General features: G+C 47.3%; 2 protein-coding genes across 3 annotated transcripts in view; both read left to right on the forward strand.

The window, feature by feature from the left end:
- Positions 1–19,447, forward strand: part of ZFP90 (ZFP90 zinc finger protein) — a 161,492-nt gene extending 142,045 nt beyond the window's left edge. Inside the window, exon 5 of one of the 2 annotated variants that reach the window (XR_006340523.1) lies at positions 19,327–19,447. The gene's annotated coding sequence lies outside the window, so the exon portion shown is untranslated. Of the gene's footprint in view, positions 1–16,118; positions 16,138–19,326 lie in introns of those variants that run through there. The other variant, XR_006340521.1, reaches the window with a different exon arrangement.
- CDH3 (cadherin 3) overlaps positions 18,574–27,243 on the forward strand; it is a 43,859-nt gene continuing 35,189 nt past the window's right edge. Inside the window, exons 1-2 of the mRNA XM_043898890.1 lie at positions 18,574–19,115; positions 19,327–19,447. Coding sequence (XP_043754825.1) covers positions 19,056–19,115; positions 19,327–19,447 — 181 coding nt within the window. The 5' untranslated portion in view covers positions 18,574–19,055. The remainder of the gene's footprint in view (positions 19,116–19,326; positions 19,448–27,243) is intronic.

Here is a 27,243-nt window from a genome sequence, read left to right on the forward strand (position 1 = left end):
GCTTTTTTGAAAATGTGCACACTAATTTCCCTAAGGGAGATGTTACTGCAGAACACCTCATGTGAGCAAGTGTCATGGCCCGACATTGAGACCAGTTAGACCACAGATGATTCCAGCTCGTCACGTGTGGCCCTGCTCAGTCACGCGCTGGTCACAGGGAACCATCGGTGCTTAATACTGATCATGGGAGTTTGGGCTGACAGAGCTCATTAATTACCCACAGTGTGTCCAGCTGTGGTTAAGGGCACGGGCTCTGCAGTGAGACAAGCCTGATTTTGAACCTCAGCTCTGTCTGATTTTGAACCTCAGCTCTGTCTGATTTTGAACCTAACCTCTGCAAGTTAGCCTCTCTCAGCCTCAGATTCCTCATCTGTAAATTAGAGATGATACTTTTTTTTAGAAATTGGGTTTTTTAAATTTATTTATCTATTTTGGCCACACTGTGGGGCCTGGGGGATCTTATTTCCCCAACCAGGAATCGAACCCATGCCCCTTGCACTGGGAGCATGGTGTCTTAACCAATGTACTGCCAGGGAAGTTCCGAAATGCAGTAGCTTTTGTAAAACAATAACCTAGAACCAGGTAAACTATCAGCCAATGGTAGCTGGAATTATTGTTACCAGTGTTAATATGAGAGCCCTAAGCACCTTGTCTGGCATATAGAAAGTGCTCAGAACACAGAATGGTTCAATTATACTTTTCACAGGGAAAAAAAATGTTCATGAGATAGAATAAACTTTAGAGACAAGGACAGAGAATTTGAATTCCATTGCTTAAGGACAAAAGCAGGTGACTTTGGGAGACTGCTGTTTGCCTCCCACCTGACTTTCACCTGGTTTCTCTCCAGCAAATACTCACACAGCTGAAAGCACTGGCTTTGCCCTGGAGCCTCTTGGCCACCCCCACCACGTTACTAATGAGCAAATCCAAGCTTCCAGAAGCTTCTGGGAGAACATTCAACTAAGAAACTGGAGTTTTTGATGAGGACCCAGACAGGAAATGCCATTGCCCCTCCAAAGCATAATCTAAGACATGGAGCTAGAAAAGGAATTCAGGGCAGAAAATAATCACAACTGGTTATTCCAGGAATGCAGGGGCATTTCAACAGCCAAAAAAAAAAAAAAAGGAAGAAACTGTTTATGTAATATACTACACTGTATGGTTAAAGGAGAAAAATGTGATCATCTCAATACCTGCATGAAAAAGTAGGTGATAAAATTCTTACTTATTTATGATTAAACATTAGTAAATCAGAGTTAAAGGGAAATTCCTGTTCTTGACATATCTCCCTACCTACATGAAACCAAACTTAATGATGAAACAATAGAACCATTCCCAAACCAGGAACAAGGCAAGGATGCTGTCGTTCTTACTACTTGATATTGTAATGGTAGCAACTGATTTTCAACAAGGGTCCCAATGGAGAAAGAATAATCTTTTCCACAAATAGTACTGGGACAACAGGATATCTAAAAGAATGAAGCTGAACTCTTACCTCACACCATCCTCAAAAGCAAAATCAAACTGAATTGAAAGCCTAAATGTAAGAGCTAACACTGTAAAACTCTTAGAAGACATAGGTGTAAATCTTCATAACCTTGGATTAGGCAACAATTTTTTAGATGCAACACCAAAAGCATGAGCAACCAAAGAAACAATAGATAAATTGGACTTCATCAAAATAAAAACTTTTGTTCTTTAAAGGACACTATTGTGAAAATGAACAGACATCAAGTATTTGAATTAGGATCTAGTATCCAGAATATATAGAGAACTCTTACAACTCAACAATAAAAAGACAAGCACCCATTTTTAAAATGGACAAAGGATTTGAATAGATCTGTCTCTAAGACATTCAAGTGGCCAACAAACACATGAAAAAATGCTTACCATCACTAGTCATTAGGGAACCACAAATCAAAATCACAGTGAGATACCACTTCACATCCACTAGGATGGCTGTTTTTTAAAATGACTAATTTTTTAACATGGAAATTAACAAGTGTTGGCAAAGATATGGAGAAAATAGAAACTTCATTCATTCTGGTAGAAATGTGAAATAGTCTCGCCATTGTGGACAAAGGTTTTGCAGTTCATCACGGAGTTAAACATAGAATTACCATTCTGGTAATATACCTAAATTCCTGGTAATATATACCAGGAATTCCATTCTGAGGTATATATATCTAAGAGAACTGAAAATGTGTTTGTGTAAAAACTTGTGTATGAATGTTCTTAGCAGCATTATTCATGGTAGCATAAAAATAGAAACAACAGAGATGTCCATCAACTGATGAATGGTTGAATAAAATGTAGTTAATCTACACAGTGGAATATTATTCAGCCAAAAAAAGGAATGCCATCCTGATACATGCTACAGTGTGAATGACCTTTGAAACCATTATGCTCAGTTAAAGAAGCCAGACATGAAAGATCACATATTGTATAATCCTGTTTCTATGAAATATCCAAACAGTTAAATGCTTAGATGCTTGCCAGAGGCTAAGGAGAGAGGAATAGGGACTGACTGCAGATGGGTTAGGGATTTCTTTTTAATAAAAGAAATTAATTAATTAATATCCTGGAGTATATAATAGTGATGGTTGCACAACTTAGAAACTCTTGAATTCTGCACTTAAAAATGGTGAATATTATGGTATATGAATTATATATCAGTTAAAAAAAAAAACAACTCTTTGACTAGTTAAAGAACTGAAGTTGAATTGTAGTTCCAGCACTACTACTTCTTGGTACACAACCTAGAGACACATGCTCCCTATGCACCAGGAACACATGTAAAGATAGTTGCTTTAATGGATTAAAAATGGCCACAAATTCTCTGCAGTCTCTCCTATCAAAAGGTGGGGTCTCTTTTCCCATCTTTTGAATTTGAGCTGGTCTCGTGGCTCACTTTAACCAACAGACTGCAACAGAAGTGATTATTGCCAGGTTCTAAGCTAGATCTCAGGGACCTTCTGCCCTTACTTTTTTGGAACATTTCTGCCATCACATGACAAAGTCTGGCTGGAAGGAGAAGGCCAGACGTCCTAACTGATGCTCCAGACATGAGAGTGAGGCCATTGTGGGCCAGCCAGCCAAGCTGCCAGCTGACCACAGCCACTGAGTGAGTCCAGGTAAGATCAGAAGAACCATCTTGTCTACCCACGGAATCATGAGAAATAGCAAACTGTTACTGCTTTAGGAGACTACATTTTAGGAATGGTTGGCTACCCAGCAGTGCCTAACTAATCCAACACTGGGACCACATTTGCACAATCAAAAACTAGGAAGCGACACAGATGCAGGTTGGATGGTGTAGTGAGTAAGAGTCTGAACTTTGACCTCAGACTTGGGCACCAGATCCCACCCTGCCACTTAGCAGCTGTGTGACAAGAAATTTATTTGACTTATCCCTCTGTCCTCCTCAGTCTCAAAAGTATTCAAGGGGTTAATATACTTGGAATAGTTTCTGGTAGAGAGGAATGAGATTAAGTGTTGGCTGTTGGTATGCTTACCAGAAACATGTGGGTTATATACATGCTGAAGGCAAGAAAGGAGTAAATTTCATGTGTATCAACTTGGATATACCTTGGCCACCTGATGCAAAGAGCCAACTCACTAGAAAAGACCCTGTGCTGGGAAAGATTGAGAGCAGGAGGAGAAGGGGATGACAGAGGATGAGATGGTTGGATGGCATCACTGATTCAATGGACATGAGTTTGAGCAAGCTCTGGGAGATGGTGAAGGACAGGGAAGCCTGGCGTGCTGCAGTCCATGGGGTCGCAAAGAGTCAGGCACGGCTGGGTGACTGAACAACAGTAACAACTTGGATAATACTCAAAAATATATGATCATCTGGAAAAAGCAAGTTATAGGACTATGACATTTATATAAAAGTATTTTTTAAATGTACAGAGGAAGGCACCTCAGAGTCTTTGCCTCTTTGAAGGCAGAGATGGGAATGCCTAAGTAGGAATCAAGAAGGATCTTGGTTTTAATCATAATGTTCTTCTTACTTATTATGCAAAAAGGATACTAGTTGTATCATTTTTTTAAAGTTATGCATAGGAAAAACACTAGAAGCAAAGAAGTTAAAATGGCAACATGGGTTAATTTGGTTTGGTAATTGTTTTCCTCTTCCTCTTTACTACCCGACCCCCTGCCCCAATTCCTGTATTAATTTAATCACAATGGTTCTGAATGCTTCCTTTCCTGCAGCATCTGCTCAGGGATGTGGCCTTCCCGGGCCAGTCCTAATACCTGCCTTGTCACAGGCAGGCTTAGCTGGGTGTGGATAGCACCTGGCAGCACTATCCAGGCCCCCAGCTGGGGCCCACCCAGGCCGGCAGATGGCTGTCTTCTTGCCAAAGCTTCAGATCTCAGGCTTTGATCCCTAACATGCTTGAAGAACAACTCTTAGTTTCACTCTTCTGAATTTAAGGGGGTTCCCCTTCCTCCAACTCCCCCAGCAAGGGGCCCTAGCACCCTCCTGCAAGCAGCTGAGAGTAAGCCATGGAGAGAGGTGTTTGTACAGGAGGCGTATGGGGAAGTGGGGAGCACAAGAGGCATACGCCAGAGGCCGTTTCCTTCTGTGGCAGATGCTGAATGGAGGACTTATCGGGCTCTTTAAATTTTTAAAGACTTACTTGTCTTGCTGTCACTATTTTATTGAGGAGAGCAGACAAATCGGCTTTGGTGTTCTCAGCTATTGTGTATGAGGGTGTGAAAGCAAAAACACAGGTTAATGGGGGACCAGGTGGAAATGGGGAAGCAAGAGAAATCGTTTGCATCTCAAACAGAATTGTTCCTGGATCTTTCTGTTTGGACACTTCTGTCTTCTCAGGCTGGGTTTTATATCCAGAGGGATGTCCTGATGTTGCTCTGATAGATTTTGACTGATAGGTTCTGGATTAGACCCTCTAGAAAATTAGAGTTCAGATAAGACTGGTTTTTAACTCAGAAATAATACATATTCTTTATAGAATACTTACAGCGTTCCCGCATAGCTCAGTTGGTAAAGAATCCGCCTCCAATGCAGGAGACGCTGGTTCAATTCCTGGGTTGGGAAGATCCACTAGAAAAGGGATAGGCTACCCACTCCAGTATTCTTGGACTTCCCTTGTGGCTCAGCTGGTAAAGAATCCACCTGCAATGCAGGAGACCTGGGTTCTATCCCTGGGTTGGGAAGATCCCCTGGAGAAGGGAAAGGCTATCCACTCCAGTATTCTGGGCTGAAGAATTCCATGGACTATATGGTCCACGGGGTCACAAAGAGTTGGACGTGAGTAAGCAACTTTCTGAACTGAAGCAACTTTCACTTTCACTATAGGATACTTACAGAAAAAAAAAATAGATAAATAAGCTAAAAAGACACAGACTACCTCCTATGTCCTAGCACTGTACTAGGCACCAGGGGTACCAGGATGAGCAAAGTCAATGCCGTGAGGACACAGCCTTTGTCTGTTATGCTTTAAGCCTGGCCCTGGCCTTGCTGGACAATTCTATGTCTTGAGCTGAGTGGTAATTACATTGGTATATACATATGTAAAAATTCATCAAGCTCTGCATTTAAGATTTGTGCACTCAACTAAGTGCAGGTTATATCTTAATTTAAAAAGGAAGTGTTCTGGGAGGAGCCAAGATGGCGGAGGAGTAGGACGGGGAGACCACTTTCTCTCCTACAAATTCATCAAAAGAATAACTGAATGCAGAGCAAACCTCACAAAACAACTTCTGATCGCTAGCTGAGGTCATCAGGCGCCCAGAAAAGCAGACCATTGTCTTCGAAAGGAGGTAGGACAAAATATAAAAGATAAAAAGTGAGACAAAAGAGCTAAGGACGGAGACCCGTCCAGGGAAGGGAGTCTTAGGCGGCCTTGCTTGGGCTAGGGTCCGGGCCTGAGGGCCCTGAGGACAGATAACCCTATATGCAAAACAGAAAAAGAGACACAGAAATACAGAACAGACTTTTGAACTCTGTGGGAGAAGGTGAGGGTGGGATGTTTCAAAAGAACAGCATGTATACTATCTATGGTGAAACAGATCACCAGCCCAGGTGGGATGCACGAGACAAGTGCTCCAGCCTGGTGCACTGGGAAGACCCAGAGGAATCGGGTGGGGAGAGAGATGGGAGGGGGGATCGGGATGGGGAATAAGTGTAAATCTATGGCTGATTCATGTCAGTGTATGACAAAACCCACTGAAATGTTGTGAAGCAATTAGCCTCCAACTAATAAAAAAATTAAAAAAAAAAAAAGAAGAAGTAATATAAAACAAAAAAAAAAAAAAAAAAGGAAGTGTTCTAAGAGGTGTTTCCCAGAGGTTAGGTCTGGTAGTAGGTGATTTTAAATCACACAGAGAAACAATTATTTTCCTTTCAATTCTCTTTCAGTCCTTCAAGGAGAATGTTTCCCTTTGATGTTGATATGTCTTTAACATCTAACACCTCATGATTTCCCTTTTCAAACAGAGCTGGTCCCAGGATCAGTCCTCAGCAAGCGATAATAACCACTTAGTTTACTGACATTGTGCTTTCTTTTCTTTTTTTTTTTTTGTGTGCTTTATTTTCATTGTACTGATTTTCAAATCAGTTACCTTTTGTTCATGGCAAGAGATATTGGTTTCCCATTTGATGTACTGTAGTAATTGCTTAAAGTAAGTGTTCAAGGTAAATTTGTTTAAATTAAAAGTGAGTTGATTTTAAGAAACATTTTAAGTATAGAGTACCCATGGTATAAGGATGGGACAAAAACAGAATGTTCTTCAATGACTGAAGTTTGGAGAAAATGGCTCTAGTAAATTCCATTAAAAACAACAACAACAGGGACTTCCCTGGTGGTCCAGTGGTTGAGGCTTCACCTACCAGTGCAGGGGGTGTGGGTTCAACCCTGGTGGAGGAACTAAGATCCCACATGCCTCGCATGAAAAAAAAAGACATAAAACAGAAGCAGTATTGTAACAAATTCTATAAAGACTTTAAAAATGGTCCGCATAAAAAAATCTTAAAACAACAGCCACCCTCACCTGAGTCCACACACACCTGCAGCTACACCCTACTTCCTTACTCCTGTTAAAAGAAAATTTGAAAAGAATTGTCAAGACCGTACATGCTTTCTCACCTCTTCTGTTTAATCCAGTCTGGTTTCTAGGTTGATTCTCCAGTGAAACTCTTCTCCCAATGACCTCAAACAGCTAAATTTAATGGACACATCTCTGATCACATCCTTCATAGCCTCTCAGCAGCATTTGACCCAGCCTACCACTTCTCTTCTGAATCTTTCTTCTGTTGATTTCAATCTTCTGGGTTTCCTTTGATTAGTCTTAGTCCCTCCTCCTCCACTCAGCCCTCGAATGTCAGAGTGTCTCGGGGCTCATCCAATACCTTTAAGCATCATGTTTGGAGATACCCACATTTGTATCTCTGACCCAGCCTAACCTCTTAGCACCAGATACAAATAGCCCATGACCAAGTCGATCTCTGCACCTGGCTAGGTCACGGCTCCTCCAACTTCATGGTCCAGATGGAACTCTTGATTCTTCTAGCACCTGATTCTTCTCCAATAAGTCCACTATTATTGATCCAAGCCCCAAACCTAAGAGAAGGCCTTGATTCCTCCTTTCTTTCTTTTTTTTTTTTTTATTCTTCCTTTCTTCAGCCTCAGAATCAGTCTATCACCGAGTCGTGTGACTTTTACCCCACACTCTATTGAGAATCTGACCATTTTTCTTCATCTTCTTGGCAGTAGTCCTTACCAGGTCCACCATATCTCATCTGGACATAGCACCAGCCTCCTCTCTTGTCTCTTACTTCCATTCTTCCTGCCCCAATTCTCATTTTCATATAGCAGCCAGGAGGATTGTTATAAAATATGAATCGGGCCATATTCCTCCTCTGCTTAAGATTCTTCAATAGCTTTCTTCTTATTCTGGAGTAAAAGTCAGACTACTTGTGGCTCTAGAACTCTATATGATCTGTGACTCTCACCTGTTTCAACCTCATCTCCCTTTCTCTGAAGACTCACTCTGCTTCAGCCACACTGACTTCTGTGTTCCTGGTTTCTAGCAGTTGCCTACCTCAGGACCTTTGCACATGCTTTTCCCTCCACCTGGCGTACTTTCTCTCAGCTTTTCTATGACTGACTCCTTCTCAGTCTTGGTCTTAGCTTCACTGCTGCTTCCTCAGAGTGTCTGCCTTGACCATTCTATCAAAAATGAGCTTCCCTAGTGACTATCATTGCTTTTTTTCTTTCTTAGCACTTTCAATAGTCTGTAATTATCTTGTTTATTTACTTCTCTACATTTTTATTACAGAGTCCATGAAAATAAAAGATTTTGCTCTATTTAATTCACCATTGCATCCTCAGTGCTCAGAATAGCGTCTGACACATAGTAAATATTTCTTGAATGTAATGAATGGAAAGGTAGGTGAAGACTAGACCAAACAGGCCCATGACAGAGCAGCATGGAGAGGCATTGGGATTTTAATCATAGATGCAAAGTGATCAGGCTTGGCAGTTGTAAACATTCAGTCTGACAGTATTGGTGAAAAGAAATGGGAGGGTAACCAAGGAAAGCTACTGAAATGGTCCAGACGAGAGAGATGACAGGGTTGAATGGAATAAGATGTACAGAGTGCTTAGCATTTAACCATAAGGAATGGGGTCGGTCAGGTTACTATTACCAATATAGCAGGTAAGCGAGGACTGCTTGAATTTAATGACAGGAAAGCTGGGGTCCAATGATAGAGGGACTTGTGTATGCCCTGGAATCTTTGAATCTCTAATCACCTTTTACAGTGATAAGTGATAGAACTTCTTATCCTTATTGAGTTAATTTGACCTCTATCAGTGAACGGTAATTCATTCTGTGTTCACATTTGCATTCTTCCGCCTGTGTCCCTTCTCACCACCATCAGCTGGAAAGGAAGAATTTCATGGAGAGAGCTTCTGACACCTTTCATTAACTGTGTGACCTGGAAAGTCACCTCATCTCTCTGAATTCAGTTTCATTTTCTGTCAAATGAGGACTCTGATATCTGTTCTGTCCATTGTGAGGATCAGTGAATAGCTGTACAGAATATATTTTCAAAATGCAAGAAAAATATCATTCAGTAAATATTTATTATGCACCTGCTGTGTGACAGGCACTATTGATGGTGCTAGGAGTATGGCAGTGGCATAGGAGGAACAGCAACAATTCAACCCCTGTGGGGCTGACGCTATTGCAGAAGTCGATTCAGATTCTGGATATTTGGGATTTTAGGGGTTTTTTAGTATTTATTTGCTGCGTTGGGTCTTAGTTGTAGCATCCAGGATCTTTTGTTGCCGCACTGAGGCTCCGTAGTTGTGGTGCTTGGGCTAGGCTCTGTAGTTGTGGTGCTTGGGCTTAGTTGCTCTGTGGCATCTGGAATCTTAGCTCTCCAGCCAGGGATTAAAGCCACTTCCCCTGCATTATGCGGCAGATTCTTAACCGCTGAACCACCAGGGAAGTCCCTGAACATTTTGGATTTTGACTGTATTTTTCTAATTGGCAGATCACTTTGGGCCCCTGCTGAAAAAATACAGATTCTTGGCCGGACCAAAATCTTAGTCAGAATGGGGAAGGTAGAATGAAGGGAGGGGTAACTGTCTCCCTGAAGTGATTCAGAAAAGACTGAAAATAAGAGATTAAGTGAATTAAACTGCCTCCCTGTTTCTCTTCCCAAATACTGATTCATCACTCAGCAGTCCTGCATACACATCTGTTTGTATACTGAATTTTCCAAAACATTTCTAATAAGAAGTGCCTTCAGATGGCTCCGGGGAGAGCAAGTGTAAACATCAGGGCCAGCCATGTGACCTTGAAGGAGAAGGCAGTGGAAGTAGCAGAAAGCGCTGTCCTTGGCGGTGTTTTTGTCTGCCACAGAGCTTGCTGTACAGCTGATCTGGATCTTAGTGTCCTCATCAACCAATGAGGTCAGGGTTTCCTGAGTACCAGTTCACGGAGGGGTGCTGCGTTAGTGTAATCAGAATCTCCTAAGGAGCTTATTAAGTCTCCAGATTCCTGGGCCTCATGGACTGATGAATCCAATTCAGTAGGGCTAGAATGGCATCCATCACCTCCTCTGTTTTTTTAAAAAAATTTTATTTATTTATTTTTGGCTGTGCTGGGTCTTCATTGCTACGTAGGTTTTTCTCTAGTTGCAGCAATTGGGGACTACTCTAGTTGTGGTGTGGGGGCCTCTCATTGCGGAGGCTTCTCTTGTTGCAGAGCACGGGCTCTAGGTGCCCGGGCTTCAGTAGTTGCGGCTCTGGTCTCTGGAGCACAGGCTCAGAGGTTGTGGTGCGCGGGTTTAGTTGGTCCATGGCATGTTGGATCTTCCCAGATCAGGGATCGAACCTGTGTCGCGTGCATTGGCAGGAAGCCACCAGGGAAGCCCACCTCTTCCTGGGCAATTAGTTTTTGATACACATCCCGGTTTGGTATCTCACCAGGGTAGGTCAAACTCTCTGTGCCTCAGTTTTCTCATCTGTAAAATATAATCATTCCTCAGACAGTAAAATTAAATAAGTTAATTTACATCATGCACTTGGAGCAGTGTCTGTGCTCCAAGCAGTGTAAGTGCTGGGCAAGCTTTAACTCTTCTGTCAGTCAAGGTCCAATCAGGAAGACAAACGACTGTGCATATTTAAAGCAGAGGGAACTTAATGCAGAGGTGATGGAGAGGCTGAGAAGCCAAACAGGAGGCAGTGAAACAACCTAGAGATTAGGCAGCAAGAAGTCTTTGACCCCTCAGCAGGGGGAAGAGAGGGAAATGGTGGTGTTTCTGGAGCCCAGAGTCTGGTCGAACCTGGACCCACAGCAGGAGCTGTAGCTCTAGCTTAGACACAGCCCTGTTAAGACAGCTGAAGGAGCAGGAATACCCTGGCTCTACCCTTTGTCCCACCCTCCAGGCCCCCTCTAGTGCCGCCTATTGGCTGAACCAATATCTCTCCCGTGAGCCTGGGGAAACCCCATCTGCAGAGGTCACCCCTGCCTTTCTTTTTTTTTTTCCACCCCTGCCTTTCAAGGGAAGGATGAAGCATGACTCTGAGAACAGATTGTCATTATTTTGTTGTTAATACATTCTCTAAGGTCTTTTGGGTCCTCCTAATACTCCAATACTTTGGGCACCTGATGTAAAGAACTGACTCCTTGGAAAAGACCCTGACGCTGGGAAAGATGGAAGGCGGAAGAAGGGGACGACAAAGGATGAGATGGTTGGATGGCATCACTGACTCGATAGACTTGAGTTTGAGTAAAGTCCGGGAGCTGGTGATGGACAGGGAGGCCTGGTGTGCTGTAGTCCATGCGGTCGCAAAGAGTCGGACATGACTGAGCGACTGAACTGAACCGAACAGATTTTAAAGTCTCTAGACCTTAGCCAACCACAGGGATTCAGGGCTTCATGAGCGCTTATTGATTAATCAAGTCCATGCCTTCAGTGTTCACGCATACATAAATGCTTGGCCTCTGATTTCTGCAAACTGACAGCTCAGGTCTTGACAAACATTCACCAGTGCCGAGAGCAGCAGAGCCCTGCCAGAGATTCAGGGAAAGGGAAGGTATGTGGAGCCGGTTTCTGGCTGGGCATCAGCCGCCTCAGCACCTTTAAGGATTCAGAAGTGATAAATCGGGAAGCTGGCCAGAGATATCACTAGGGAGAACAGAGGGTCCCAGAACACTCCGGAAGAGACCCAAAGAAGTAAGACTGTGGAAGCATTTGTACGGGGCACTGGTCAGGGGAGGGAAGGAGCAGGAAATAGGACCTCACCCGATTTTAAGGATACTTCCTAGAAAAGACTGCAGAACACCCGCTTGTCTTTGGGACATATCCCTGTAAGTGTGCTATGTGGGAGCGGAGCTCTGGGAATTTTGCTACCAAAAATGGGCAGAAAAGCTCTTTCTAAATATTTCTTGGAGGACTCAGAATTTAACCTTGGACCGGAGGCAAATATGTTTATTTTAAGAGGTTCTTAAGAGAAAAGATCGGATATCGTGGGATTCTTCCTAATATATCAAAGACCTGCTCCTCAGATTCATTCTTTCAGCAAACATTGGTGGATAGCAGGTTGGCAACTGATTCAGGCAATGAGTTTTAGAGTGAGACAGAACTGGATTGCACCGTGGCTTTGCCTCTGTCCTAGCTGTGTGGCCCTGGGCAAGGGATTTCACCTCAGTTCCCCCCCTGTGAAAAGGGAATATGTAATATGAAATAGTGTATAGAGTTAGGAGGATGAGAATGAGATAATGCATGAAAATATTTAACATCTGAATCCAGAGCGTGCTCAGGAAATGGTAGTAGTTCATTTTATTAGGGCTTGTATTATTTATATGACACTTTGCAAAACACTCCCCCCCTCTGTTAGCTCATTGGATTTCACATCAGCTCTGTGAGGCAGGTCAGATTTGCCTCAGATGCATTGATTTTGCATCTACTCTGCATCCAGCACCCTGCCAGATGCCTAACAGTTATTATCTTGTTGATTTCACTCAGTCAATACATATTTTAGTATCTGTTTTATGCCAGGCTGTTCTGTGTCCTGGAGGTACAGCAATGAACAAACACAAAAACCCCTGCCTCGGGAGGATACACTAAGTGAGGGGAGAGTGGTAATCAATACCGTCTAATGAATACTTACGTTTACTGTCTTCCAACTTGCTTTACAAATATTAACTCATAACCTGTGAGGAAGGTATTATTTTGCTTATCCCATTTTACAGATGAGGGTACTGAGGCACAAGGGAGTTGAGAGTCACTTGGCCAAGGTCTCACAACTCAGAAGAGCTGAATTAATGATTCAAAGCCAGACAGCATTACTCCAGAGTCCTTGCTCTTAATCATTACTGTTACCTCTTAAAAAAATTATATATGTACTAATAGACCATCACACCCTATAGATTAGGGTGTGGTAAGTGCTATGAAAAAAATAATAAAGCAGGGTAAAAAGGGAGGAGGATAATTGGAGAGGGCTGTCTATGCAGGGAGGGCAGAGAAGGCTTCTCTGAGGGGCCACATCTGAGCAGAGACCTGAAGGGGTGAGGGAGAGAGGCGGGTGGACACCCGGGGAAGGGGGATCCAGGCAGAGAGAAGCACCGTGCAAAGGCCCACACTTGGTGTGTTCGGAGAACCACAGGGAGGCCAGCACTGGAAAAGCAGAGTGAACAAGTGGTAGAAGATGAGTCAGGACCTGAAAGACAGCTCATGCTGAGCCGCTGGAAGGATGCAATTGCTGAGATGGAAAGATTGTGGGAGGGGCAGGTTTGCAGGGGAAGGTCAGTTCAGTTTGGGATAATTCTCACCATCACCCACCAAGTAGGAATTACTCATTCCAGAGGACTTCAAGAGATTAAATAGCTCACCCCAGATCACCCAGACAGTCGTTTTCAGAGGCAAGATTCAGATGTCTGTCTTCCAACCCTAACTTAAATGCCACAGGCTGTTGGCTGGTAGTGTGCTGTGAGGAAATCTACAGAAGTGATATTCTGAATGTCCTGATCCCTGACCTCAGGAGCTTTCAAGGAGGGGGAAAGAGATAGTAGAGAGTGAGGCAGAAGGAGAGTGTCTGAGTAAAGGAAAGGAATAATGCCAGAGATCCCACAAGGCAGTAAGTAGCGTGTATTTAAATATGAAATGGAGACAAGAAACCCAGGGAAAGTGTACTTCTTTACGAAAGAGCAAAATGAGTGAGAGTCTCAGCCCTGTCTGGGTGGAGGGCATCAAGGACAGAGCAAATATCTGTGTTGAAGAAGGCTGTGCTTTGGCCAAGATGGGAAGCTCCTGCCTGAAGTTCAGGGTTCCACTTGGGCAAGTCTCTCTCCACAAATTGATGCTTTTTCATTGTGACAAAGGTATATCCTGGGCCAGATGTCTCCCCTGGACCTGTGTCTCCAACCACAGCCTCCTCAACATGCCACCACTGGGCACCTTTAAACATGCCCCAATCCGAAGTCCTGATCTTCCCCCTATCCCGAACTTGCCCTGCCTGCAATGAGATTCTGAGAAGCCAACCCTGAAGGACTTATTAAATACAGAAGGGCTCCCAGGAGGAACTGGTGAAGGAGTGGAGGAACAGGATAAAGAGGGCAAGAAGCCAAGTAAGGATGTGATTTCAGACCAAGCCCCTGGAGAGTAGCTTCATCCTGATCCAACAGGGGAACGAATGCTGGATGTAAGTTACCCCTGGGAGTTTAGGGGTGGGGGCACTCAGCTTCCACACTCCAGCACCAGTTGGTTATTGGCTAAGGGCTGGGAAAGTGAACTCCTGGGCACTTACTTACAAGGGAAAAGGGATCCCAGTAACTAAAGGGCAAGCCTCTAGCTCTTCACATGTGCAGGCTGCTGGGAGCTTCAGCACACAGAAGCCAAACAGGGGGCATTCAGAAGCCATCAAAGGGATCCCAGGGGGCCTGGCAGCACCCTGACAGTGTCCACTACACATGCCTTACCCATCTCAGGAAACGGCACTGCCATCCTGCTGGGTGCTCAGGCCCCAGTCCTGGGAGTCATCATTGACCTGCTCTGTCTCACACCCCCATCCAATCCTTTAGTCGATCTCGTTGGCAATACCTTCAAGATACATGCTGAGTCTGATCACTTTTTTTAAGTAACTTTTGAAAATTGTGGTAAACTACACATAACACACAGTTCATTGGCATTAAGTACATTCATGTTTTTGGGTACCCATCACTATCATCCATTCACAGAACTCTTTCCATCTTGCAAAGCTGAAACTCTGTACCTGTTAAGCATTTTGTTTGTCTATTCATCTGTTGATGGACACTCGGGTTGCTTCTACCTCTTGACTGTTGTAAATAATGCTGCTATGAACATGGATGTACAAATATGTTACAGTCCCTGCACTCAATTCTTTTGGGGTTATACCTAAAAGTGGAAGGGCTTCCCTAGTGACTGACTGGTAAAGAATCCGCCTGCAATGCAGGAGACCCTGGTTCGATCCCTGGGTTGGGAAGATCCCCTGGAGAAGGGCATGGCAACCCACTCCAGTATTCTTGCCTGAAGAATTCCATGGACAGAGAGGAGCCTGGCGGGCTACAGTACACAGGGTCGCACAGAGTTGGACATGACTGAAGCAACTAAGCAGCAGCAGCTAGAAGTGGAACTGCTTGATCATTCAGCAGTTCTATCTTTTTAATATCTATTTATTTGCCTGTGCTGGGTCTTAGTTGTGGCAGGTGACATGGGATCTAGTTCCCGGACCAGGGATCAAAGCCAGGCCCCCTGAATTGGGAGTGCAGAGTCTTAGCCACTGGACCACCAGGGAAGTTCCAGTAATTCGATTTTTAATTTTTTTTAGTAACTGCTTTACTATTTTTCATGGTGGTTCTACCATTTTACATTCCTACGACAGTGCACAAGTGTTTCAGTTTCTTCTTCACCAGTACTTTTTATTTTCTTTTTTTAAAGACAGTAAACAACAAAATTCTGTAAAGCAATTATCCTTCAATTAAAAATTAATGTTTAAAAATCTGGTCATTTTTTTACCCCTTCCACAAGGAGCACCCTGAACCAGGCCATTTCAGTTTTTGCCTGACTGACTACAGTGGAATCCCATCTGACCTCACTCACTGCTTCTGCCCTCATGTCCAGTAGTCTTTTCAACACCTCTCTTCCACTCACACCCTCCTGGGCCTTCCTCCTTTCCCTCTCAGAGAAAAGCTAAAATTCTTACAATACCTTTGAAGGCTCTATGAGATTTGCTTCTCACTCTCCTGAATCTGACTCATTTCCTACTAGCTCACTCCACTCTAGCCATACTGGCTTTGCTTTTTTTTTTTTACCCTGTCCAAAGTAATCTCTTGCCTCAGGTCCTTTTGCCTTATTTCTCTGCTTGGAAATACTACTAAGCAACATCTGGGCACTTGCTCTATGCCAGGTGCTGAATTTAGAGTTTTAAAAATATTAATTAATTATCATCTGTATGTATTAATTCATTCAATCCTCGTACTTCAGCTATCCTAGTGTAATTTGCTCCCCACTGCCTTAAGGTTTGTATTCCTCAAGGAGGACTCTGGGCTTTCCCCATTGCTTATCAGCCCCTCCTCCATTTTCTGCCTTTCTCTTTCTTTCTTGCCCTCAGGTTTCTGTGTGGGTTTGGTCCATGAGAGACAATGCCAGAAGATGAAAGGTGAAAGGAGAGAGATGTTGGGTTATTATTTCCCCCCACCACACACACATCCTCCGTGCTCTGCTCTGGGCAAGTGTCCTGTCCCTCCCAGACTGCAGCTCCATTTGAGAGGGGTGGTCCCCCACACTCCAGCTCCCCCTGCCCCAACCCCCGACTCCCAGTGACAGCATTTCCTCCCTTTGCCATCCAGTCCTCCAAGTTGTAGCTGCCTTTCTGCTGCTGCTATCTCTGGACCTTCAACACCCCTGAACCCTGCCCATTCCTCTAGTCCCTTCACTAAGACTTCAATCAACATGTAGCTGGATTCTGTCTCCCGCTAGATCCTGACCTAAAACCACCTTCCGGATCACATTATTCATAGTTTTCAACTCTGCCTTCTGTCCTGTGAATTGGCACTTCCCATTCTGTTCTTTACTGCATAGCACATATTGACTAACATGCTATATTTACTTACTTTGCTCACCCCTCACAATCTGGGATCTGCAATCCAAGGTTGCAGATGTGTTTGTTTCATTCAGTGTTGTATCTCCAATGCTTGGCACACTGTAGGCCGTCAGCAAATATCTCCTAAATGAATGAATGAACGAACGGACGGCTAGGGGAGCTATAGGGAAGCCAGCAGTGTGGTCCAAGGTGCAGGCAGAAGAGCTGACGCTCAGCTTCTCCGCTCCCCTCCCCTCCCGCGCCCGGAATGCTGAGTTCTCTGGAAGGAGACGGAAATGAGTGCGCTCAACAGCCCTCCAGTCGAGTGTTTACTTAATTAGGGCCTGTATCCCGACGCTCGTTGGTGTTTAACTGTCCGCCTAATGGCTTCATCTGGTTCCGGGCGGGCGCGGGAGAACCTGCGAGGCGAGGGTAGGCGGGGCCCCCCGGGTACAGTCTGGGGCTGGCGCCGCCTGGAAAAGCCTCTGTTCGGGTATCTAACCTCCCCTCGAGCACGGAAAGCGACCCCTACGGGAGAGAGAGGCGCGAGGCAAGGGGGGCTGGTGCTCAGCAAATGGATTTGGGTTTTAACCGCGCGTGGTCCCTCCCCCACCTCCAGCTGCCGAGACCACAGACCGGATAACCGAGCGCTCCCCTGATACCAGATGCAATTGCTCGCTTTACCATCAGTCGTGAACTTGAAGGATTACAGCGTTTCTTATTCTCTTAGTTTGGGGAACCTGAAGGTATTACAGAGGAGATAAACGGCTCGTGAGGCAAAGGAAGGGGACCAGTGAGCTGGATCCTAAAGCTATAATATCAGGCAACATTTGGGCACTTGCTCTATGCCAAGTGCCGAGTTTAGCATTTTAAACGTGTTAATTAACTTAATCCTCTTCTATTTGCATTAATGCATTCAATCCTAGTACTTTAGAGAGCGGTTAGCACAATAGCCCCACTAGACGCATGCAAAACTGAGGCTCAGAGGTGTTATTTCACTAGCCTGAGGCCACCGCGCTAATAAGTGGTGGCTTAAGCGCAGGGGATGCGCCCCCAGAGCCAAAGCTCGTTTTGAAAGAGAACTCCCACCTTCACTGCGCAAACCGACCACCTCTTCGCTGCAGGCCTGGTGGTAAAATCTGTACTTAGAGACTCCAGTCTCTTCCTCAAACCTCTGAATGTGAGATGGGGAGAAGGGAGAAAAGGAATGAGGAGTCAGCCTGAAATTCTCAAGACAGCTAAGGAAAGTGGGAAGACCTTCGGGAACAAGAGGCTGGGACTGGCCAGGAAAGCTCAGCTCGGTGCGGAGACGGCGTGCACTGCGGAGCGACTGAGTCAGGACCGTTTCAGGGCCCAGGGCCCATTTGCGTGCGGCCAGGGGGAGGACACTTTGGGTGTGCATTAGAGAGGCGAATTCCGCCCAGCTCCGCCGTCTGCTCCCGGGAAGGATGCAGAAGAGCTGTTTTGCAGGGAGGTTCACGGAAAGGCTGCTCCGCGCAGCCAGCAGTTTTCACTTAGTTTATACTCAGTACTGCAGACCAATAAAAAACAGTCGCGATTTTAAAAATGCCTTTACTTGCGTTTTCACAAGTTGAGAAATTGTTAATTATGTATCTTACGTGGGGAGGGGGACTGGGGAGGTTGCCTGAGGCGATGGGGCTAACAACCACCTCTCTGCCTCGCACCTTTTGGTGTCCCCACGGCTTCAACCTCTGGAATCTTCTCTCCTAGCCTCCATTTGTTCGGCTGTGCCAGGGAAGTAATGAGTCTTCCGTGAGTAGTAGTAGATTTTATAACGCGGTCCCTGGTGACCTCACTGCCAGTTTTAAACTCTGGAGTCCTGGGAGCAGGCTGACGTGGGAGGTTGGAAAGAGGCAGAAGGTACCACCCCCCCGCGCACCCCCGCTGTCGCCGGGTGTGGGGCGGACACACCCGGCCTCCATCAAAGCTTTGGGTAACTGAGCGTCTCAGGGAAGCATGAACGGGGCGCCTGTTTCCAGCCGAGTTCAGATGCATCTCCACTTCTTTTTCCCACTCTGGCCGCGAAGCACAGAAACCTTTTTCTTCGCGTGCTGCAAAGGCTGAGGAGGGGGTGGGTTGGGGTTTTTTCCCCTCTCGAACCCAGAATCTGCAAGACAGGGCCTGGGTCCCTGCCGAGAGGAACTCCAGAAAAGCCAAGAGAACGCAGGAGGAAGGGGAAAAGACAGTGTGTGTGTGTGTGTGTGTGTGTGTGTGTGTGTGTGTGTGTGTGTAAAAGTGGGGGTCTTGGGTGCCTCCACCGCGCCAACCAGGGCCCCACCTGCGAGAGGGCGGGATCTTTCGGCGCTGGACCAATCAGCACCTACCTGCGCTCACCTGGCCCCCTCCCTCCGGCTCCCGCGGGCCGCGGTTCTCGAAGGCTCACGCTGAGCTTAGCGGAGCCCTAGCCCGCCGTTGCGGCAGCTTTTCACCCCTCTCTCTCCAGCCATGGGGCTCCGTGGTGGGCCTCTCGCGTCCCTCCTCCTCCGCTTCTTTCTCCTACTCCAGGTACTCCATTGCCTTGCCCTGTCCCCGGCCGGAACGCTCCTCAGAGGGCTGGCGGGCGGGGTCCGCACGCGGCGGCGGCGTCGGGGAGAGCGCGGGGCTGGGCTCCGTGGGGCCTGGGTTGTCCGGGACAGCCTGTGAGGACTCCCCGGGATGGGTTTGCAGGGCCGGGCACGCCTGTGACCCAGCCTCCCTCTTTTCCTCCTTCCCCCAGGCGCAGGTTTACTGGCTGCCGCGCGCGGCCTCGGAACCGTGCCGGGCAGGCTTCGGGGAAGCTGAAGTGACCTTGGAGGCGCGAGGCGCGGAGCTGGAGCCGGGCCAGGCGCTGGGCAAAGGTAAGGATCCCCCGCCCCCGGGCCCGCCTGTGGAACTGCGGGGCGGGGGCCGCACGCGGGGTGTCCAGCCTGCCCTGGGGAACTCCTGGCGCCGCCTCAGGTGTGGGGGAGGCGCAGACAGCATCCCGGGAACTTGAGGAGGGGTGGGCGGCCGAAGGGAAAGGCCGGAAAGCGTTGAGCCCTCTGATGTCCAGCCCCTCCTTGTCCCTCTGCGGCGGCTTACCTTGCCCCCCTCCTTCAGGGTGCGGGGCGGCTGGGCTACTCTCCCCGCCTGGACGTGGGAAGCTCTCCCCTGCTGGCCCCAGTGGAGGAATGCGCAGTCCACATTCCTCCCCAGCCCCCGCGCAGGTGTGGGGATGAGCCGTGCCCCGGGCAGCCCCCTTCGCCCCTCTCGGGCCCCCTTTGTGTACCGCGCTTTGTGTCTCCGACAGACAGACCCGGTCTGTTTCTCTTCTTCGCGCTCCCTCCCCCCGCCCCCCTGCTCCCCCCGGCAGCTGGAATGCACTCTTAACCCTGCCCTTCCCGGAGGGCCTGCGCCCCTGCAGCCAGCCTGGAAACTGGGCCTGGCACACCTGAACTGGGGCCCTTACGCCCTGGGGACACCCCCGACCCCCAGTGTCTCTGTACTGGAATGTTAGGGTACTTGAGGGAGTGGAGATCCAGAAGCCGGAAAGTCTCCATCTAGGCGTGGCGGATGGGGAATCAAAGCTCATTTTTGATCTCACAGTTACTTGCCCCCCCCCCCCACCTCAAGTTTAAAAACTTGATGGGGGTGGGTACTTTCATGAGCAGAACCAGCTTGTTATGAGACTCAGGCAGCTGAGGGGCAGATGGTGGCCTCTTTCCCTCCATCCAAGACAGTGGGGGCTCTCCAACAGCTCAAACCCAAATTCTTAAACAAGTGTATCCCCGGATCCTTGGGGTCCAGAGGATCCTTAACCTGTGAAGTTATTTAAGAGTTTGTGTGTGGATTTTTCTGGGTAGGGGATCTACAGTTAAAATTTTCAAAGCAATTTAAAAACCTGTGCCACCTAGCATTTTTCTGATTCCACATCAGCCTACCCTTCACCCCAGGTTCGGATTCCCAGAGCTTGAATGTGGGGGTGGCTGGGGGACAGAAAGGCTCTCCCTTGTCTCTTCAAAAGAGGATTGGGGGCCTACAGTCTGTGGTAGCCTTTTTTCCTTCTTCCACCCCCCCCCCCCAAATAACTCTGCAGATTGACAAAACAATTAACACCCAGGCTAGGCCAAGCTCCTTAAACTCTTGGCTGCAGGGAGCTGAGGAGAAGCATTAAGAGGCCATGCCTCATAAACTTTAAATTCTTGCACATGGGTTTATTACTGAGCTGCAGTTTAAACTGCAGCTCAGCCAACCTGTAAAAATGTTAACTTGGGCAGGGCCCCAAATCCAATTCCGGCTCCCTGAGGAAGCTTTATTGCTAACCAGACTTCTGCCAAATCTGTACCCCCTCCCCCTCATTGTCAAGTTCTCCAGCTACACTCTGGGAGAGCAGGCTATAGCTTTGACTGTAGTCTGCACCTTATCTTTCTTACTGAAGGAAGAAATATCAGATTAACTGTCACTTCACTAAGCTTGAGGTTGTTGTAGGGAAGTGGTAATCAGGTTTTCGATTTCACAGTCCGGTTGCCAAGTGCTTCCTTCTCAGTGACGTCAGTCATTTTAAACCTTTTGAGAAAATTCTGCTTTCTCGGATGTCTGGTTTATGGTTGTAAAAATGGTGGGTTCAGGCCAGGAGCACACCTGGGTTATAAAACAAAAGGTGGGTCAACGGGCTTGGCTAACCTTGAGCAGAGCTCCCTGCAACGTACCGAGTTCTTAGAGGAGTCTTCCCATGAAATGGGATGCTGCCTTCTTTTTAAATAAAAGTAAGTTTCTGGGCCCAATTTGTCCAATAAATTGGGACTCTGCAGCAAAAAAATAGAGGTATTTCTCCCCTTAGTTCTCAACAGCTGATATCTTTTCTACCTCCCTCCCTCCAAACCATCTCCCTATCCTCAGTACATGGGAGCCCCAGCCTGGCTCCAGCCATGTTGAAAGGGGTGTCCTGAGGGTACATACAAACTCTAAAGTTTGACCAAGCAGACAACGGTTTCCCTATAGCCAAGGAACAATTGCCCCTGTTGTTTGCCCCCGGGTTATGAACTTCACAGGTGTCTATGAAGTTGAGCTCAAAGACATTATCTGATATAATTAATACCTTGTTTGTATGTGCACTTTCCTCTTCAAAGCATTTGCACAACTCTGAGCTTGCTTTATCCTCCTGACATTCTCTTGAAGCTGGTGAGGTACATTTAAACAACTTGAGCTCTTAATCCCAGAGCTGGGACTTCAGAAACTGTATCTCAATCCTGCTGGAGGTTTTAGAGGTGGAGAAACACAGGAACAGCTTAATGGATTCAATTCCCTAGGCTAAACTTGTGAGCTTCCTTGGGGGTCACAGATATGACTTTCACCTCTAGGTCTATGCCCAGGACCTGTTACTTACAGGTCCCATAAGGTATTTGCAAAAGTTATGACAATATTGTGAAGTTCTGCCCATTTTACAGATGAAACCTCAGTGGTTGTGACTTCACCAGAGTTATCTCTGCAGTGACTCAATGGGTCTTGAATGGAGGTTTCTGACTCCCAAGTTTCCTGGAATTTTTTTTTTTTTAAACCACCGGAAAGTGGGAGGTGGATGAAATGAAAAAGTGCAATGCTAGAGCACCGAATCCCACCAACAGCAGCCTTCTACCTCAAGAGGACTTAACCATTTATTCCTTTTCATCATAGTTTTCCAGAAACACACCTGCAGAGGAAACCAGCTTGAATGCAGTCTCTTAAGTGTCCTAGTGATGGGGGCTTGGGTCAGATGAAACCAGGCTTACAGAGACCAAGAGTGAGAGGTTAATCTGGAAAGAGGTAGATCAGGAATATTCCCCTGCCCCAACCCCACAGTCTGGGGTCTGCCTTCCTTCAAGTGTGGTCTAAAACCAAAGACAAAGGGATGTGGGAAGAAGGAGGTTGTTTGGTATTGGTGCAGTGATTAAAAGTGAGTGACTTCAAGTGGTCTATGCATCCTTCATGGTGAACGGTTGAGAGAAGCAGCTTAATTACAGTAAAAGAAATCCAGTACTTCATTATGGCCCCTGCACAAGTTCAACTCACCCTTAGTCAGCGTTGGGTAAGATTAAAGCTAACCCTCATTAGCTCTGGTAGGAAACTTCAAAGTTCGGTAATAAATCTGACCGAGCAGGAGTTAACTTCAAAATGGTTTTGTTTATTTCAACTTGTATAAAAATCGCCTTTTGTTTTGGAGCTGCCATTATGGGCTAGGCCCTCTATTTACATGTTATTTTTTTCAGTAAACATGTATTTAACAGCTGCGTGTATCAGGCACTACTCTTGAACTGTGGCTAAAAAAATGAACAAAACTAAGACCCTGCCGTGGAGGAGCTGACTGTCTAAGATTAGTTATTTTTTATGCTTATAAGTGCCTTACCACGCAGGTGGTGATATCTCCCCCTTAGCTGTAAAATGAGGGTAAGAAACTTGGCAAGAGGTCTCCAGGGAAGTCAGCAGTAAGGCCAGAGTTTACACCCAAGGGGATTCCATGATGCCCAATAAATCTGCCTCTGTGGAATGAATAGTTGGGAACTGGGGCTTCTAGCCCACCTGGCTTGCCTTCCTGGCTCAGCAGCCAAGTAGGGTTGGTTGCCAAAGCCTGACGTTCATCACCGTTAGCTGGTGCCTGGGGAGCAGGTCTCAAACCTCTAGTCTCCCTTCCCACCTCGTCACACGGCACTCTGTTCCTAGGTTACCCATGCAGGGTGCCCTCACCTCCCTGCTGCGTGAGGAAGGCATGGCCTACCACAGGCTTGAGTTTCTAGGAAACGATAACTCTGCAGAGTGTTTGGAGGATGATGAAGGAGGAGGAGGAGGGAGAGAAGGGCCTCTTTCCCCAAAGCAGTGGAATCCTCCCCAAAGCAGTGGAGTCCTCCCCAAAGCAGTGGAGTCCTCTGTCCTGAGGCTGAACCATCTCCATTCAAAGAACCACTGTAACTGAACAACACACCAGTGTCCCTATAGTACACACATCAAGAAACAGCATTATCAGAACCTCAGATGCCACTTCCCTCCCCATCTCTACCCTCTCCAAGAAAACCACTATCCGGACTTCAAATACCATGGATTGATTCGCCTATATTTGAACTGAATATCCTCTTGGATCTGGCTTCTTTCATTGTACATTTGGGATTCTCGCATAGTTCTGGATGTGGTCGTGGTAGACTGTCATCCCTCCATAGTATTCGTCATGGGGCCATCCACACTCCTGCTGTTGATGGCCATCTGAGACGTTTCCATCTTTTTGGCCATTGCAGCTGGTGCTGCACGAACGCCATTGTTAAAGTGAAACTGTAGAGCGGGTCTGTTAGATACATACCTGGGAGCTTAATTGCCAGGTTGACTGAGGATTACCTGGGATCTCAGCACAGTGGCTGAGTACTGAGATGTCAGCTTTTCTGTGTCTTGAAGTTGCTGAGCCTCTTCTGGATTTCATCTACCATTCCCTTCTCCCAACAGTCTCCTTACCAGACCCATCCCGTCTGGGTTCCTGCTTCCCACCTGGCCCTGTGCTAAGAGACAGCAGTTTTAAGTACGTGGTCACATCCTTTGTTTTGAGGGAGAAATCCTTTCCTTTATTTGTTCTTAAGCTCATGCTTGTCACGCTCCCCCAAAGTAGAAGGGGAATCTGGAAAGGGCCCTGAATTTCTCAGGTGAGAACGTTTTCCTGGGTGGAGATGTCTGTCCTGACCAGCATGTGGGTGGGCGGCAGCCTCTTCATGTGGCCAAGGTGGTCGAGTCCAGCTCCTCCCTCATCATAGAGGCAGTGAGGTGTCTGAGACTCAAGGCCAAGCTGACTGGTTGTCATGCTGCCAGCAAACACCTGAGTACCTGCTGGCTGCTCGGAGTTCACAGGCAAGCAAGGCCCACAGCTCCTTCACCTCAGTGAGTTCCCTAACTACAGGAGGAAGCAGATCAATCACCAGGCAATTTTAATAGTGAATCCTTCATTCAGCAAATATCTACTGAGCACCTACCAAGTGTGAGGCTCTAGTCTAGGTGCCAGGTATACCTTAGTGGGCTTTGCAGGCCATTCCACCTACTAGTTGGGGGGAGATGGACAAAATAAGTAATATATGTATATGTAATCAAGGGGGAAAAATATAGAGTCACATACGAAGAGCTGCTGATGTGCTCTTGGAGGTGGAGGGCACCTGGAGGAAGTGATGTCTAAGGCAGAGGCTGGGGAAGGGGTTGGGACATGAGGGGTGGCAGGGAGTGTTCCTGCCGAGGGAACAGCATATGGGGTCCAGGAACTTAAACACGTTTAGTCTGGCTGAACCATGGAGTGTAAGGTGTGGAGAACAGAAGCGAAGTAGGAGGGTCCAGTCCAGCTCAGAACTTCCGTCCCCCATAGGAGAGGCAGCATGGTGTTTGGGAAAGGCGGGAGATGTGGCTGGAGTTCCAGGTGTGCCCTCATGGAGGCCAGTGTCTTGTAAGTCTCCTCTGGATCCAGGACCCTGGGCCCACCTTCACCATCCCTTCTTGACTCCCGACTTGTCCCAGACACGAAGACGTGGTCAGCCTCAGCTGAATCTTCCCCCCTCGTTTCATTTAGTTAGCTGGCATTACCAGGCAGCAGGGCTGGCACGGAAGGGCTTTCAAACAAAACAAATCAGAAAAAAAAACACAACCTAAATACCATTTACTGGAGCGCTTACTGAGTTCCAGAAACTACACTCCGTACTTTATGTAATAAGCCCTTTTAATCCATCTAAAAGCCCCATGAGGGGAGCGGAATTGGCCCCATTTCACTGGATAGGAAATCTAGGCTTGTGACTTTGTAACTCCTCCAAGGTCACCCAGCCAGTAAATTGTGGAGTCAGGACTTGAAGCAGGTTGGACTCCTATGTGTGAGGTACTTGGGAGTCAGGGTTGTGAGTCCCCTGGCCTCAGCCACGCTGGAGAAGATTGGAAATGGTTAACATCTGACCCAAGACCTCTGAATTCCTGTTCCTTCCACAGGCAGGCCTCTGTTAATCACCAGGATCTGGAGTGGTGGGGGCGGGGCTGAGGCGGGGACAGTTCCATCCAGGCCCCCAGCCTCCCTTTTAGGTTGTGGGGGAATAGGGAGGGCCCAGATACCAGGCCCCCAGCTGACAGTGCTCTCACTGTCGGTTCTGGTTGTTCATCTCCTCCCTCTCCTCACCCCATGTTCCCCTTTTCCCAGCATCAAGGACCTCCCCCAGCCCTGCTCTGAGTGGAGGGGCTTGATATCCAGCACCCACCCTGCTCTCCCAGCCAAATTTGGGCACCCATGTGGCTGTGGGTCTCCTAGAACATCAGTAGCCTGCAAATTCCTCAAACTGACCAAAATCCCTCCAGGCTGCGGCTGCCAGGGTCCTGATGAACTTCGGGGCCCTGGGCTCCTGCTGTTTGCTCAGTGAACAGAAACACCTTCTCCTGGGGAGGGAAGCCCAGTGAGCACTTGCCTTCCTCCCTTACCCTGTCTTTGAGCTCACAGCTGGGGCTCTGTCACTGCCATCCGAGGAGAGGGCTGGGAGCCAGGGCCACACAGCTAGGAGGCGGGAGGGCTGGGGGATGCTTCCCGCTCCCAGAGCCTCTGTGGGCCACACAGAACCCTAGGAGGAGGAGAGAGCCGCCCTCCCTCAGGACTCTGAGTGTCCCAGGGGCTAGAATGGGAATGGGGCCAGGGAGGCATGAGCCCAGGCTTTCCTCTTCCTCCTCAGTCTCAGTAACCCCACTCTTCCTTGCTTGAGAGTACATATGATTAGCTTGAAATTATTTCTCCCTTACTAAGAAGCCTCAAACCTGTGCTGGAGACTAGAAACAGGTTGATCTTGCCCAGCAGGGAGGTCAGACCTCAGGGTCTCACATTAACTTTAAGAAGTCTCTGCTTTCCCTGGAATTAATTGTATGCCTGTGGGTTTTTCTGAGAAGATTCCTCCCCCAAGTTTGGAAACTAGTATATTCCCCACTGGAACTGTCTTCCACCCTCCCCAGTTCAGGTCTGTTCAGAAGTTGTTCAGGGTCTTGTCAAAGGACACACCTGATGGCGTCCGTCTGGGCGCAGGCGAGGGAGACGGGGCTTCTGGGCCTGAGGCAGGGGCTCTGTCCCAGCTCCTCAGCCTTGCGGCCCTAACTCCCCTGTGTGGGAAGCGCCTCCGTGGCTAGCCCTGGATGTGGCTGGTCAGATAGAGGGCAGGGCCGGAGGGCTCAGCTGCCATCCTGGGTGTCTTGCTTAAGGCCGCCTGCCTCCTCCCAACGAGCCCCATCTTGTTGTAGCTTCAGGCAGAGAGAGAAGATAGCTACTTGTGGGCTCCCCGCATACAAGCCAGAACAAGATGCCAGGCCCACACCCTGCCCTCACCCCAGAGTCAGCTTCAGCCGGGGCTTCCCACCAGGGCTTCAAGACCTACTATTTTCTGGTCTTTTATGGTCTTTTTCCGCTTCCAGAATGCTCCTGCATTCCCCAACTGGAACCCAACTGGTTTTGAGTCAGTAGTTTGCAAGCTTGGCTGACTGTCAGAATTGCCTAGGGAGCTTTCTATTTCTGTCACACCCCCTTTCATATGTAGTATTTTATATAGTTTGTGTAGAGTTGGGCTCACTGGCTGGGATTTCACATTAATACATGAAGATTTGTTCACTGTAAAGACAGTGTTTTTCAATAAAATAATAGCATGGACTATGTGACAGGTACAGCTTC

This window comes from Cervus elaphus, chromosome 4 (genome assembly GCF_910594005.1).
Source record: "Cervus elaphus chromosome 4, mCerEla1.1, whole genome shotgun sequence".
Classification (NCBI taxonomy): domain Eukaryota; kingdom Metazoa; phylum Chordata; class Mammalia; order Artiodactyla; family Cervidae; genus Cervus; species Cervus elaphus.